Source organism: Haplochromis burtoni, unplaced genomic scaffold (genome assembly GCF_018398535.1).
Source record: "Haplochromis burtoni strain Fernald_Lab_line unplaced genomic scaffold, NCSU_Asbu1 Contig_473, whole genome shotgun sequence".
Classification (NCBI taxonomy): Eukaryota; Metazoa; Chordata; class Actinopteri; order Cichliformes; family Cichlidae; genus Haplochromis; species Haplochromis burtoni.
In genome coordinates this window covers 208,288-225,648 of record NW_024582834.1, presented here as the reverse complement: position 1 = coordinate 225,648, position 17,361 = coordinate 208,288, and the positions used below count along the sequence as shown (strand labels likewise).

The 17,361-nt window shown below is 41.3% G+C and overlaps 1 protein-coding gene across 2 annotated transcripts in view; it reads left to right on the top strand.

Annotated features, from left to right (window-relative positions):
- The first annotated feature begins 1,989 nt into the window (after window positions 1–1,989).
- The window catches only part of angpt4 (angiopoietin 4), a 70,671-nt gene continuing 55,299 nt past the window's right edge, over window positions 1,990–17,361 (top strand). For both annotated transcript variants that reach the window (XM_014341446.2, XM_014341445.2), the window contains exon 1: window positions 1,990–2,364. In XM_014341446.2, the coding sequence (XP_014196932.2) occupies window positions 1,990–2,364 (375 nt within the window). The remainder of the gene's footprint in view (window positions 2,365–17,361) is intronic.

The window sequence follows — 17,361 nt, the reverse complement described above, 5'->3', positions numbered from 1 at the left end:
AATAAACCGCCACAGTACTTCCTCTCTAATAACTTAGTTTATTATTTAATATTAAACTGAAAGCAAGAGCAATTTAGGGGCAGGACAGTATGTATCTCTATTATTTTTCACTGACTGCGATTACACCACATATTGAGGATAATATAAGGATTATATGAAACATCATGCTTTTCAGGGGTATTCATCAACCATTAGCATTTTTTACAGCTTTGTTTGGGTCAGAGTTCATCACAAATAAACAAAATCTGTCCATGAATAAATGAGAACGTAATAAAAACCTGTACCATACATGAGCAGACAGAAAAGCAGATGAAATAAAAGAATGAGAATAAGTGAGACCGAAACAACCCCACAATAAAAAACATTTTCCTTTTAAAACATAAACAGAAATGATGCAATTAGAGGACTCTTCTATGTTGTGCAGCTCTGTGCACCAGGCTCAGGGTCAGGCCGGACTGAAAATAGGACTGCTTTATGTCAAAATAAATAACTTGTCGGTGGTAAGATGTTGGGAGCAGCTCTTTATCTTTGCAGAAACACAGTCTTCAAAACAGAATCATTCAATCTTTGATCGCCTAACGCTGAGCTGCCATTCTAAGCCCGTTTTGGAGGCTTCATTCTCTCGCAGAAATCTGTTTGTCTCGTGGCTCGTATCAAAGAATTTTATCTGCACTCTGCAAAACAGTTTGTCACTGTGCAAATAAACTCTGTAACTGACAGCGCACATTGTCCCACCACATGTAGAGCTTGTGTTTCATCATCCGGGGACAAAGCCATCAGTCTGGAACTAATCTTTGTATGTGGTTCCATGTGGACAGATGAGAGGCGTTGAGGGGGTACATCCTGCGACTGAGAAAGCGTTTCAGCTTTAAGTACGTAGACTGCGTGGGTTTCCTTGGCCTCCTGATGTCCCACGATGCCCCTGAGCATGGTTGTGTTTAGTGGACAAAGTGAAATGTCTCTGGCTGCCAGCTCCGTTTGAATGACCATACAAGGCATCAGGATTTTCTTCAGAACTGAGAGATCAGTCAGGAAAGAAGATTACAGGAGCCTCTTTTAGATCTCTCTTTCTTCTTCTATCACGTTCTTTCTCAGTGTCTTTTCTCTGTCTGTCAGCAGTTAAGTTTCTTTTCAAACTTTGTCTTTCTCAGCATTTGTATTCCTTATCTGACTCTTTTTCACTCCCTTAATCTTCACATTTCTTCTTCTTTTCTGGCTACTTCTCACTCTTTCCTTCCTTCCTCCTTTCATTTCGTCTCAGCCCACTAACAGAGAGAGGGTACTCTAACAGACCTCCCTCAGGTCTCCTGTCCGTCCACTCCTCCCTCTCCTCCTCAGTCCTTTCTCTCTCTCCCCTCTTCTCTCTCTCATTCCTCCTCTTCTCAGCCAGCGCAGATAAGAAGGGGGCAGAGGCAATTCCCTTCAGCCACTTCTAAAACTGGAGCCACCAGAGAAGAGTGGGAGTACAAAGATATTTAGCTCTTCAGCTTCACAGACTGTTTGGACACAACTGCTCATCATCTTCACATTACTTCTGCTTTTAAATTTGTAGCTTTGGGTTCTTCCATATTTTTTGCAGAGTGGATCTGGATCTGCACCTGATACCTTAAGGAAAAAACATGCAACAGCTGATCAGTTGAGCTAATATATGAGCCCTAAAAAGTCTTTATTACCTTGAAGAACCCGGCCTCAGAAAACACGATTACGACCAAACAACGAAGACAGAGGAGGGAGGAATCCTTGGACATCGTCACCACAAATGAAGGAGACCATTCAGTGTGAGGCCAGAGATGCTTTCGGCTTTCTTTTCCAAAAACTGTGATTGAAACAGAGGAGATCAAACTAACGACAGACTGTGCTGACACTCTTGTTCATATCCTGCACACAGACGTTTTCCTAAACTTAATCGGGGTCAGAGTGTGAATGAGCTTCCTTTGACCCTCTTCTGCACTGAGAAATCAACACTTTCATATAATTAAAGAGAGTGTCATGAAAGGCTTAAGTCTCAGCCGGGGGTTGCTGGTCGTTCTACTCCTTTGGACTTTGTCAGCTGTCATTGATGCAGGCAGCGCAGAACGAGGAGTATCTGGAAGAAGGAGAGGAGGAAGTGGTGGCGGCGCCGGCGAGAAAAGGAGGAAGTTGCACCGCATCCAGCACGGCCAGTGCAGCTACACCTTCATCCTGCCAGAGCTGGACGGATGCCCCGGTGGAGGGTCGCCATCACAGACGCAACACTATGGTGGCTTTCAGGGCGGGCCGGGTGTCGTTCAGAGAGACTCGCCGCCTGCTGACAGCGAATGGTCGGCTCAGAAACTGCAACACCTGGAGAGCACGATGGAAAACAACACACAGTGGCTGCAGAAGGTAAGACACAAACTGGCTTCTTATCTTTCCATTAAAGGTCACGTCAACATAAAGTTACAGATTTATAACAGATGTTGAGAAAGGGAAAAGAAAACTGTGTTTACGATCCTGTTTAACTGGGGAGAAATGAAAGTATTCACCAGAAAACATCTGTAAAACTATACAGGAACTTTCTTTTCTTGTGTTTTCCCACAAATACCACAACATAATACCAATGGGTACATTCATAACAGTGGAATCAAAATAACACGGTGATTAGAGACTGCAAGTATCAAGAGAATGTGTGTGTGTGTTTGTGTTACCACATATGATGATGGGTGTGTTATCATGGAGCACTGAACTCTTTGATAGGAAGAAAAGCATGAAAACCATCCAGTGAGTGGTAATGTCAGAGCAACTCGGGATTCCTCCGACACACACCGCTCAAGCTCCAGCAGCTGTGTGATTTTCAGCAGAAACCGTTTAGGTTTTGGTGTGTGGTGATCTGTGGGCCAGAGATCAAAGTTCCAGGTAATCACTCTGGGACATGTGGTGTCTGCTTCCAATCAGGAGAAAAACAATGAGTGTGTTCCCTTCTGTTGTCCTTACAAACTACAATTCTGTCTAATCTAATCTACTTTCAGCTGAGCTTTGGTTGCGCAGTCAGCGCTGTAATTGAGCACTTGTAATGCCATTGTTCCTCCATTATCTCACGTTTGTGCTGCAGGATTGATGCAGAAATCCTTGTTGTATGATGAAATTAAGCATTCATCCATTACATTTCTTATCATGTTACCACTTTCCCAGTTTTTCTTTCATCACAGATCATAGCTTTGGTCTTTTTCAAAGTACGGGCTGCTGACTGAATCATCATTCTGAATCATAGGACGCAAAAAGTAACTTTACATCAATACATCATAAAATTACAAAGTCAACAATACAAATCAAGAGAGAGAAAAAAGTGAAATCTTTAAATCCCGTGGTAAAGTGAGGGTAACATAGGAGGATCTACAGGAGGGAATACTGATGTGCACATCAGAGGTAATGGAGAGGCTTCAAAATCAGAAGCAGAATCTTAAAATGAAGCAATATTTTGCAGGCTTCCAATCAAACTGCTGCAGCACAGCAGTTATATGTTCAAGAAATGGCATAAACAGTTTCGAACAATTTGAAGTCTATGGAGACTTTATGCAGTAAAGCAGAGAGGACAGAATTACAATAATCAATCTAAGATGTAACCAGCACATGTACAAGAATAGCAGTACTGCTAGCTGTGAGGGACGGACACAACCGACTGATATTACATAAGCAGAAATATCCAGGCTGTGATTACTGATCTGTGTTTCAAAATTTAAGGTGGTATCGAAAACTCGACTGACATCTTAACCTGGGATGAAGGAGAGATCAGAGAACTGATGATACAAAGAGAATTACCCAACCAATCATTTACAAAAAGACTTTTAGTTACAACCAGAAGAGTCTCTGTCTTCTCACTCTTTAATTTAATATGCTTCTTACTTTGGTGTTGGTTCCTAATCTGCAGCCAACAACATTCAGATCAGTGTTTGTGCCAAAACTGTTGGAAGCATCAACACTGGTAGCCACAGGAGGGCGGACCACAAGAAATCCACCTCTGCATGCTGCTGATTCTCAGACCTTAACGTGTGGATTGGTTTTCTACAGTTGCCGTCACAGCACCACTTTGGTGGAAAAGAGGATTAAGACCAACTGTGCTCAGTGGAAGGTCAGTCTGTTCTCACTCGCAGATTTGACGCCCTGCGATACTCACAAGGTGCTTTTTGGCGTTGAAGCTGTGATGTCATAGTGAGAAAAGTCTTGTTTCTAGTATCTTGAACGGGTTCTGCGGTCGTCATACGATTACTTTGCAGGTTGCGTGTTGTAGCCGTGTACTCGCTGCAGTGTGCTTTTTTATCGTGGTGTTGTTGTTCCTTCAGCCTGCTGCAGAGTACAGTGAACCTATAACGCACACTGAAGTGAAACTGAGTGTTTAAAAACCGTGAAACGTGTTTACTGCTGACACTTATTTTTAGCTTTGTTTTTTCCCCATACTTCCCCCAATTTGTAAACTCTGCTGTTCCTCTCTTTCCTGTTCTGCCCCTCTTTTCAACCAATCAGCTTTTATCCGACACACCCAGGTCGAGCTGCATGGTGTTGGGTTTTTGGGGCGACTGCATTTAAGCATTTTAGAATCGGTTGCGTCCCCGTTTGTGTAGGTTTTATGCTCTATACTGAAACTATGTTAAATGCATCATCTCTTTCAGATAAAATGTAATAAAGAAATCAAAAGTAAAAGTGAAACAACACAAAGCTCTCAAACTGGAAATGAACTGCAAACTCTTGGTTGCACAACACTAATGAACTGATACGGAGAATGGATGACTGAAGAAATTTCCTTTGGTTCCCTTATTCAAATATACCAATCAAATCAATTTCATGTACTTACACAGTTTGTATTTAAATCTGAGCTACTACCCAAATATGAACTGGATCCCTTTAAAGACAGACCACACAGCATCTTCCTGGGTTTACCTCTCTCCTCCATCGCCTCCCCACAGTTAAACCTCCAGTCAGTCGCCTGCTGATGTGCAGATTGAAGTGATTTGGCTGCAGCAGGAGATGTTGATCCATTAAATAAGATTAGCTAAAGAAAACATTTCTAAAGGGATCTGCGTGCAGGGAGTTCCCATTCATCATCATTAGAATCATTTAAAGCTTTCGTAGAATGACAGCAGCTGCATGAATAACGCTGCTGTCTTGGCAGATTTATTTAACTTTCTGAAGACGTTGGCTGCATCCGTCACGGCCACCGCAAAGTTGACATGTGCTGCTAATTCTGTGGAGAGAAGAAAAATCTGCGACTTCCTTAATGTATCACAATTCACATAATTTTCAAACAGGCTGGTATCCTAATAAATTTAGGAAGTGACTAAAGAGCCTTAAACTTTGGCCTGCTTAAAAAAAGTTGTTTCAGCTGGCTGTTAGCTAGCGTGCTGATGTGCCAGACGTAAAACCAAAGTGAGGTGGTGCAAATGGTCTCGAGGAAAGAGCCGCAGAGAAATGGAGGAGAAATTGAGGTAAGTAGTTTAGTGAAAAGAGGATTTTTGTTTGGAAAACTCAAACAAAGGTAGACTGTCTGGTTCCCAGTAGCAGATCTTTGAGTTCCAGTCTTTTACCAGAACCACCATCCTGCTGTACTTCCAGAGTAATCCTTAATATTCTGCACTTTAACATATGTCATAATTTCACCTTTATTACTATTTATTGATGTGAGAAAGTTAAGCAAAAATGTTATTTAGCACCAAATTACTGACGTCAGTTGTTGATTTATAACTAGACTCTGTCAGATTTCAGTCTTTGATACATAGCAATGATCAGATGCCTTACCATCACCTTGGCTAAGAATTTAACTTTGGTGGAGTAAGTACTCGTGGCTTTGACAATGGTTGCTCCGTGTACACTGACAGCATTGGTTATTTCCTTATTTGACAGAAACCGGTGCTTTATCATGTTATTTCTAATCATTTCATAGTAATTTTATCTATTTTAATTTGTGCTTCAAACACTTTTAGGGATGCAAAGAAACTCATTTCAGAGGAAAACCCCTAAAGATTACTGGAAAAGGTTTATCAAGCCCACGCACATGTTAGCAGGTTTTTCCCGTTCAAACAGAGCACATGGCTGAACTCTCAATGACTTTATCTCCACTAAATCTGATTAAATCATGTCAGTGACTCCACTGATCTTTCCTCAGTAGATCATTTCCCAATATCAGAGCCCTGACTGCCAAAACTAGCCGAGCCTCTGAAACAGACTAAAGTCCCGTGTGCTATTAAGACTTAACGGGAGGCGCTGCTTTGTAGCTGCCAGCTGATGGCTGCGTACACTTTAGCAGTGGTATTACAAACTGTTTAATGTTTTCAGAACGTTTGCTGCACCTGTTTTTAGTGAACAAATGTAAAATGTACTGGTGCCAGTGTATTTTACAGTTGCATGGTTGGGCTTTTTTTATTGCCGCTTTATTATTAATATTAGTGCTATTCTTTTAAAAACGGTTAAATCCATTTTTCAAAGCCAGCTGAACAAAAAGAAATAATTGGAAGAAAATGAGTAAAAGTGCCTGTGCTGAAGAAAATGCCTGTTTTTAGAAGCAGGGATGTGGAAAGATCATTTTTCTGTCAGTTTTTTCATAAATTGTTTGGGGTTTTTTTTTGGGGGGGGTCCTATGTGTTGTGCACTCTTTACGTGTCTTTAATGCTGGTCACGTGATCAAAATTTGCACCTTTGCAACCTGCTGGAATACCAAAGGGTCTTTGAATCAGATTTTCTCATTGTAACAGTTTAAAGCAGATCTGCTGCGATTACAGTGGATACATTAAATTGTGGCTTTAGATACATTCCGGTGTAAATGGAGCGACTAAGAGTTTTATCGTTTCTGCTGCCCACCATAGCTGAGTGTTTCTTTTTTGTTTTCGTGGTAGCTGTTGGAGGGATGGAATTGCTTTCTGGAAGGCTGTTAATCTGAGTGTAAATTCAGTGTTTCGCTGGATTAACCCTCTGAGAGTTTTCCAACGTCTTCAACGAGCCTTGTGTGTGAGCATGTGTGTGTTTGCCACCCACAATGTTAAAGCCCGGAGGAGACTCGGGTCAAGTCCACAGCTGAGGTCTGCAGCACCCCGACAGGAGATCAACAGTGACCTTTAACCTTAGGGGTGGAGTTAGGGTCAGCTGTCGGGATCTAATCGGTGTCTCACTTAAGAACATCAGTGCAAGCTGTCACCTTCACCTCATCTGAGCTTTAATTCAGTTCAGTTAAAAGATAACGTCTCCACTTTCTTTTTTCTTTGCTGACTTTGTCTCCGTTTCTTGTCCTCCCTTCAGAAAGATAAACCATCAAAGCATCAACGAGTCAAAGGTTCAGAGTTAAAGTAAATTTCCTAATCATAAATTAATCCTTTGAACAAACAGATTTTTATGTTGTGCATTGAAACCAAGACTTTGAAGTTGGTGTTAATTAGAAACCAATACCTATTCAAAAGTATTTAAAGTCTCCTGCAGAAGAAAACACTAAATCAGGTTTCAAGAGAACAGATAATTAAGTGCACAGCAATAACGTTTAAGTTTTTATCTACAGAAAGTACAGGCAAAAAAACAAAAACAAAACACTGTCATGAGTAGAAAAGGAGGCACATTAGCTAAAACACAACCTAAAGTGTCTTAGCCCTGCACAGGAGCAGCGTCCGTCCTCCTCGGCGTTGATGCTCTGGGCCACCTGGACCTTATTGCTGACTTCCAAACTATATCATTTTATATTTGAATGATGGTGGTGATGGCTGCTCACTGAGTCCAGTGATGGTCACTCTGCTTTGGACTAACAGCTGAATATAAATGATGGCCATTGCTGCTGTGAAGTGCATCCATCCAAATGCTGATATTTTTCTTTTAATTTGTCACCTTCCAGTAATAACATCAGTGTTAAGTTGCATACAGCCGAGGTTTCTACTGAACCACAGCTGTGTTGCTTCTAAATCACAGAGCTCGGTCGAATCACAGAGAAGTATCTAATTCCCCCAACCCTCTTAACTGACGCACAGTGGACTCACTCTATTTGTTCAACTCCTTCTCAGTATTTGTGTTTCTTTTGTATTCAAAACTCCTCTCTCAGGGCTCAGGAAGTCACAAATCAAAACCTTAAAGCTGTGGTCTGTAACATTGGTTAGATCCAGACTGCAGAAGAGGCAGCTGCTCATGCAGTGTTGCAAGAAGATGAAATGGCATCAGTGAACAGCTGTGAGCCAACAAACCTGACTTCACCATGCCACAGCAGTGGGTCATTGAATCTGTTAGGTAGTCTACTGTTCTGTTATAACAGCCACACCACAAACAGAAACTGATTTAATTACAATTTCTCGACCAAACGGCAACTAACTGGTAAACGTAGTTGTGACCATTAGCATTAGCATTTCCACTGGCTAGCTTTAATGGTATAAATGAAGAATAGAGATAAATAGTCTTGCTGTTTTGGTCCTCTATATCTTTTAGATGTCTCATCCTGTAGCCAGACTGACTCCAACTCTGTAGTCTTGGACTAGACTGGGACAATCGTGGCTCAAGAGTTGGGAGTTCGGCTTGTAATCGGAAGGTTGCCGGCTTGGACAGTCTCGGTCGTTGTGTCCTTGGGCAAGACACTTCACTCGTTGCCTACTGGTGGTGGTCAGAGGGCCCGGTGGCGCCAGTGTCCGGCAGCCTCGCCTCTGTCAGTGCGCCCCAGGGTGGCTGTGGCTACAATGTAGCTGCCATCACCAGTGTGTGAATGTGTGGATGACTGGATATGTAAAGCGCTTTGGGGTCCTTAGGGACGAGTAAACTCAGGGCACTCACTAGTGATTGTGTTGGAAATGCTGCACAGAGCTCTGGCACCTTCGCTCTGGACCTGGCTCTGTTTTCTGTTTCCGTCCTGGCAGAAATTATGGATCAATCCTGAAGAAATATTAATGTAGGACCTTGAACTTAAGCTATCAACAGCACTAATTATAATCAGTTTGAATGAGCAAACTGACCCAGACCGAGCAGACTCCAACACAACAGCTCTGGTTTGAACTTTACTAACGTGGTCTCGAAAAGCAAATTCAGGTTGCTTCTGCAGGTTGCTTATGAAAAGTTAACTTTTATATTTTATTACTGTTTTATATTTCTGTGAAACAATAAAGAACAATAAAATATTTCTTGAATCAGGTATTGTACCTAAAAATTCTTCTTATGGCTTTTATTTATTCTTTAATCTTTTCTATATGAATAAAATAATGCACACTTTTCTTTACCGGCAACAGTAAACTGCAAATGTGTTGATCTCAAGTGTTACCACTCACTCAGACACTGTTTGGCCTCTGCAGCCGTTTGGTGGTTTTCTCAAAATCTGGTCTGTAAACAGAAGTAAGTGAGGTAGTTAACAGGGGGCTTGTTTAGTTTTCTGCCAAATGACTGACTTCAAATGAAGCCGTGCCTGAGAGACGAAGAGAACGAAACAGGAAAGCCACTGTGGTTAGATCACAGCACGGTTATCAACTGCTGCCACTACCATGCCATGCTTTGATGTGGTCAAAGGTTCTGCTGATGATAACCCTCTGCAGAGAGACTAAGCCAGAGCAGCAGCAGCCATGAAAAATGTGGTGGGATAAGACGGAGAAAGTTTGATTTTATAGCAAAGGATAAATATTTTATTAGTCATGCTTCACTATATGAGCCTGAGGATTGTCCTGGAGCATAAAATCATATTTATTAAGTCAGCATGACATCAAATGTTATTTCAAAATACTCTGCATTTATGGAAAATATGAATTTTTTATTGAGAAATTGGCTCAAATTAAAATACTTCATATGGCCTCCATTATGAGCTGTTTTACAGGCCAGTTTATGATACATGTCTGGAGCACGTAGCTAGTGAATGTTTTCATTAAATTTAAATAAATTATTAGAAACATTTTATCAACAGCAACACGCATCTTTGCAGAGTGCTCAAATACTTCAAAGTTGGGAAAACAAACTCTTTATATGCGTATAAGTATGTAAATGTGCAAATAAAGACAAAAACAAAAAGTTGTGTCAATTAGTTTCCAGATATTTTATCCCGTCATGAACACCTTTAAAAGAATATCTGCATAGTTGTTTATGTTTGTTGGTAAATATTTAGACTTTATTCATAAAAATTAAATAAAATCACAGCTTTTGAATTACTTTAACAATAAGTCAAGATTTGACTCACAAGTAAAAATCCAAAGAGAAGATCCAACCTGGAACTGTGAGCTGATACATGATCAGATCATTGATCATGTAGCACGTGGCACCCTGAGCTATGGTATCAGTGAGATGGGTTTCCAGCCCAAATCCGACATTCTCAGTGTGAAGTGTGCAGTGTGGGCACTGTTACTCAAAAACAGTAACATATTACACATTCCGCATTACTTTTCCTAAAAGTTCTGCAGTGCGTTACCTAATTACTATCCAAAGAAAGTAGTTTGTTACACTACTCTGTAACTTACTTTACTTTTTATGGCATTACTCAATAAATGGCCTGAAACGCACTGTCAGATAATGACACTATTAAGAACCTAATACAAGTAATAACATTATTGTTATTGTGATGTCATTACTCAAGCCAGTATAGTTACATTACTACTGAAACATGTACAGTAATGTGTTACTTTGGGAGACATTATACCTGACAGTGCTGCTGTGGACACACCCACCTGACACACCCACCCACTTCTGTCCCAGTATGGACTTTTTGGCCCCGAGCACAGTGACGCTATCTATCAGTGACCAAAGGAGACCTGGTGTGTGACTAGACCCACACAGGCAGAATCTGATGGTTATCTGACGCCACGGGAAGAAACGCGCCACACTCAGTGACTCTTTGTCGTGCTTCATTGAACAACATGTCTGTACAGTTTAAAGTGTTTTCTGAACTCAAAACATGTCCTGGACGCACAGCCAGCGGAGTAATAACAAACTACACTGAGCAGCTTTCACGAGTACTTTTTGATCTTCGCTCAGAGAAACACCTGGTCTTTGAGCTACTGCCCTGTGCTCCATCATCCTTCACAGCCACACATCAAACAGCTCTGAGCAGACCCCACTGACAGCAATAATAACAGCGTAATGACCCCCATTATCTCCCAGTCAGCCTCCTTCAGTCTAAACACAACTGCTGACAATTCGGCTCTTATTGAGCTGCTACTTGTTCCTAAATACATCGTTAACATTGCAGCGATGTTGAAAGACTCTTATCTGATCTTTTAGAGGACGCAATAACAAATATCTCAGAGGAAGTAAACGTTGCTGATAATCGATCGATGATTCTGTGCTTTAACGTCATAGTTTCAGTTTGTGGTTTTAATCTGAGTAATAGATGAGACATCAAAGACTTTGTGGGGAGAATACGTTTTTTATGACCTCACTATTATTGGATTTGTATGAGCAATATAGCATATTTGTACGAGGGCTGCAAGAGTATCAAATTTTCACTTCATTAGTATTGTAGCTGATAGAACTAAGAACATGAATACTTTAAAGATTTCTATACAAAATGTGAATCATATTAACAATTTGACTGTTGCTTGTTTTGTCCATCAGTCCATTTTCTTCGTGTTGTCCAATTCAGGGTTACGCTCAGCTGGAGCCTGTCACAGTTGCCATAGGACAAGGATGCTAACTGATCACAGCAAGACAGACAACCACACACCTACAGCCAGCTTAGAATCAGTAGTTAACCTTACATGTATGACTCTGAGCACACACATGGGGAGAACCCACGACCCTCTTGCTGTCGTGGGTTTGAGTTGGTTAAGTCTTGTGGTTTGTCTTTTCTGGCAAATGAATAATTCTTGAAATGCGAGTGTAAGGGAGTGGAGGGAAACCCTTTAACTAAAGCTGTTCAGATGTTTACAGAAACAATAATGTCTCGATTATTTATGATATTATCATGTGTGCTATGAAAACAAGAGCGCTCAGAGAGAATAACTTCCCCTGAAGGGTGAAGGCTATACTCAAACTGTTTTATGCTGTCGTCAGCAGAAAAGATGTCAATATTAAAATCCCCGATAATGTGCGTTATTTTCCTAGACCATTACTGCTGATGTCAGCATTGTTACATGGATATCTAGTGTGGTATATTCATATTTTTGTGTCATTGTCATTGTGATTTTAAGACATGGACACGTGTTGTCAGGCTCAGGAGAGACTCGGAGGCAGACCGTCTTAAAGTTTCACAATTTATTTACACACAGACACCAGGTGCAGATATATACAGGTGAGGGGGTACGAGAAGAGGGTCTCCGGGGAACACAGCCACGGGAAGGGGACACACGGGGCTATGTACACAATCCTTCGCTGATGCTCAGGTTAGCTCGGACTCCGGCTTTAGCTCACCAAACAGCGGTACTCAGGCTGACAAGAAATCTGGCACAGGGAGGAAGAACAGGTAAGTTGCGGCACGAAAGAAATTCGTGGAAAAGCTCAGACTTGCAATGACACTGACGAGTGTTACACAATAATCCAGCGAAGAAGCGTTCTCGGCAGCCGCCTTAAGAAGTGAGCGTGGTGATGAGACGATTGCTTGCAGGTGTCTGAGCCAGGGGCTGGAGTCGTCATGACTACGCCCCGGTAGAGCGAGAGACGCAACACAACAGAAACACTTGTAGCCATACAGAGTCAGCCAAGAAGGCACAGGGTCATGACACGTGTTGTGTTTTTGGAGAAACTTTATGGTGTCATTGTGACATCATAGAGTGATGTATTGAAAAAGTAAAACGCAGGTTGTACAGCTCTATCCATGCTCTTCCATATGATATATTAATCTATATGGTTTCTTGAAATGTATCATTTAAGGTCAACTTTCTCCTTGGGTGCTAACAGTAAAGGTCAAATGTTTATCCAACCTAGGTACTGGTGTCTCCCGTGGCCTAGTATTTGGAGACAAAGTATCTGAATTTCAGGAGCGGGATCACGCCTCCAAACACGCTCCTTTTGGTTTTTATCTATACGTCCCGCCAGTTCTACAAGCTGTTTGTTCAGGTTTATGTGCTCCACCCTCCCTCCCCTTTTCAATTCTTTAACTTCTTCACTTCACTTATTTAGTACATGTGGATCTACAAGGCCTGGGAACCACCGCCAACCCCCCCTCCAGGCTTTCCCCAAACCGCAGCTCAATTCATGTCCAAGCCCTTTATCGACTAAAATGCTCTGTTGTTGGTGTCGACCATCACACAAAAATTAAAAATGACATTTTGTCAGACAAACAAACTGACTAAATGACATACACCTTTCCTTCAGGAGGAAAAAGAAATCTCTAAGGATGACTTCTGGGACCTTGAGTTTGCAGATTACGATGTTATTTTGTCAGATCACTTCTGTGTCTCATGATTATGCACAGGGTTTCCTCTGGTCTTGTTGTTTCAGTGGCGTTTTGGTGTCTCAGTGATAATAACCGTTTTAGAGAGCAGCACTAACATCAGGAGGATGGAACGGTGAGTGTGGCCTGAGCCCAATTAGTGACTATTTGAAATCTTGCCGTGGTGTTCTGCCGTCTGTCTTCACATCTGTGCGAAGGCCTCAGATTAACAACTTTGGGTTCTTGTTTCCGACTTTATTCCCCGGTTGAGAATAATTGGGAAATGATTTTTGTAGCATTGGCTGCAGTGATGGGAATCTTTGGGAATGCTTTTACCACAATGATGTATTTTATTATGCCTTATGGAGATCTGCAGCAGGGAGGCAGGATTGTGTTTGGGTCTTTCACAACCAGTTAATAAAAAGATCTGACTGCTGTGCGCCGGCTGAAGCGCTCGTGGTTCATGATCTGATAGTGTAAAGGCCAGAGTCTCAGAGCAAAGGGCCTCTGTTATACACTTCTGTGTTTGTGACATCAACACCAGGATCTCGACAGTTTAATAACAGCAATCACCAAACCTAAGAACAAAATATATCGTTACATTTTTTTTTCTTTCTAAAGTTTCATCTTATTGAGTTTATGGGATGTAAATCAAATGAGAAGAGACAGAGTTGCACAATGTAGTAAAACAAGGGCCAGAATAGCTATTAAAGTAGAAATTAGAAACATAAAAAGTGGTAACAGTGCAGGAAATGCACTCACAGGGGATGAGGCTGTGGTCATGAGTGGGAGAGTGTGTGTTTCTACTTGTGGGTGTGTGGATTGTTTATTGGCATGAGAGTCTGACATCAAGAGAGGCATCATTCAGAGTGACTGCTACACTGAGCTTAAAAACTATGACATAGTGATACATGGTCCCTCCTGAATTTTGCAACATACTGCTTGTTCTTACTACTTGTCATATATAGTGACATCAATCACAAAGGAAGGTAAACAAGGGTATGGGTTTTCACTGGAACACAAAATTGGCAGTTTGGAGTTCGTCAGTTTGTCAAAATTGAATCATTTTTGTTGCATCGCCTGGTACTTTGCACAGTATTTGTTACATGCCTACGGTTAAATGAAAGAGGAAAAGTTGAACAGAAGGCAGGGGGCTGTGCTGTTCAACACGAACAACTTCAGAACTAAATTCTGCAGATGTCCAAACTCTTCTGGAGCAACGAATGCCATTCTTTCCACCCTACACATGATCGTCCACAATTTCAAACTTGATGTAATTTCAGACTTTCCACACCTGCACTGTTAACGTTAAAGCCGGTTATTTAATATCGATCATCTGATAACAATAACTTAAAGCAGCAAATTAGAAGGAAGAGAAAAAAAAGCACACAGGATGAAATGTGGACTAAAATACTTTTGTGAACAGTCATTGGCCAGTTTACTGCAGAGCACAGGTAAGGTGCAGACGTTCTTTCCTGTCAGACAGTTTAAAAACAATATGCTGAAATTATGTTGTTTCCGTGCACTGACGCATATTCACGTTGCCCACTGCAGCTTTAAATAAGAGGATGACTCAGTCTGTTAAAACCCCAGTGATGTGTTTCCTATAGAAACTATTCTGCAGCTGAATGCCATCAGCAGTTACTTAGTACGGCAGCAGGAGAGGGAAAAATAAACCTTGAGCATGTTATTAATAACATAATATTGTTTGGAACGTCTTGAAAATGTCTGCAAGTCTGACACCTGTGAATATACCGTCTGAGCCTCTGTCAGAAATTGTTTGATTTCATTACACAAATGTACCTGGAGAGAATTTCTGAATATTTTGGTGCTGATATTATGTTGGAAATTGTGCAATCCTTTTAAATGTTGCTCAGCATTCTGTAGTTAGCCTCCAGGGACTTTCTCTTGAACGCTCTCTGGTACAGCTTGCTGTTGTTGTCTGATACCTTTACTGTGTATTACAATTTGTGCTTCTATGAGTATATGAGAAGCATAAATTCAAACTTCACATGTTGAATCGCAGGTGACCCACAGTGCAGTTGTCTTGGTTAGTGTCTGTAATTCCTGCATAGGCCTCACTAGAATGAATTCGGTTGCAAAGCAGCACTTCACCTAATTCCCCCATATGACTGATTTGGTCGCAGTGACTGCTAATTTGCATGCGAGACATCAACCTGTCTGTCTGAAGTCACTAGCAAACTACTTGCCAAAGCTGTAGTGACACTGTGGAATGAGTGATGCAAACAGAAAACAAAGCCTTTTCATACCTATTCCTGGTAAATTTCGCTGTTAAACGATCTGCATTGATTCTCTGTAGAGAAATACACAAACAAATGGAACCATGCTTATGTGAAGCATGCACTGGCTTCCATCCACTGCTGAAGTTACTGTCTGCAATATGACATTTAACTAGTAGAGTGCAACAATGGTTGCTCCAGCTATTGTGGCTCAGAAGCAGGCCCTTGTGTTGTGTTTTACCAATTTTTGCATTGACATGATTATAAAATCTAAAGTAAGTCATTGCATGCAACATGTGGCTGCTACTGCACATATCTGTTGTCATGTTTTCAACGGCAGCAGGTCAAAATAATCGCAGCTGCTTTGTGACCACATGTGGCCCATTTTCAGACCTGGTTACTGACGACTTTAACCGCCCCGTGAAGAAGGAAAGGATGAAACAGACTCACTCGGGGGTTTCTTTTTAGTGGGAGCCAATTCGGACATCTGTATCACTCCCACTGATTGTCGTACTGTTATCGACACAGTGAATCTTACTGGCTGCCGGAGACACACTTCAAACAAGCTGGCAGAGACGCAGAGGGAAGGGAAGAAAAAGAAAATCGTTCATTCAAAGGATTCGAGTAACAGTGGCAAGTTTGTTTGTTCTCTTCAGAAGAAAAAACACATTTTTTTAATCACAGAATGAAAACTCGCAGCTGATTAGTTCCTGAACATTTTACCATCTTTAAGAGTTTACAAAGTTTACAAAGTAATACTTCCCTTTCAAAAACATTAGTAAACCTCATCCTGTTTCAACAAAGAAACCACAAAAGCAAGATGTCATCAAAATGCTGTTAAATTATTTTTACAAGATTTAGTTTTTTTGAGCTTTTAAATAATTTGTGCACAGTTCAAAGACCATATTTTCATGGATAATCGTTACTTTGCTGTTTTGAGCGAAGCATGAATGCGTACCTAAGCTGGAAAACTGTGGGTTGCCACAGGACTGAGGAACTGAAATCATTTGTCACCGGAAACCAAAGATAAAAATAAATAAAATACATCCATCTGTCTTTGTCATGTCTACTTTGAGTTTTTGAGCAGGTGACATTTTGCCCCCCACCCACCTTCCTGCTTCAGACTTTCAGAAATAAAATCGGTTTTAGAGTTTTCAGAGTGAGGATGCATTTGTCAGTGGATGTCATCACAAAGATGGCAAAGCAATCATGAGAATATGTTTGTGCCTCTGAAATACTGACCATGAAGGATTTATTTGAATCAAAATATAAGTACCACTCATCCAAATCAACACCCCACTTGCTCGTGCCCCAGCAGCACTGTGGTTCTGTGGTTCTCGAGACAGAACAGATGGACATGATTTCTTGAATTATTAGTAAAATATGCATTCAATATTTCCCTGACCTCCTACATAATGCTTTTCTTATTCGTTCTTCATAACAGCAGCTCTTCTCGTCATGTGTTTCACGTACACATGCTGTCATGAGTAATGACAGTTCATATAGAAACCAGACTGAAAGGCAGAAAGCAGCTACTTCCTAATGAGACTGAGATGATGACATTAATAGATGAGCTAAAGGAGGAAGTCCGTGCTGTTATAATGTCCAACACAGGCCTTTGCTCGCTGTGGAATTCGGGTTTGACTTAATGGCGTCTTGATTCAGCTCGTTGTCATGATAAAACACTACAGTTTAAAAGTGGGAAGAGACAAAGTGGATTAAAAGGAGGGTAAGTGCTTAAAAGAAACAGAGACAGCGAGGAAACAAGGGAGGGGGAACTGAAGAGGAGGACATAGTTCAGCACTTTCAGACATGTCGCCTGTTAACTCATGAATCACAACAGTGAAGCCAAGCAAGCACGCTGGGGGGGGG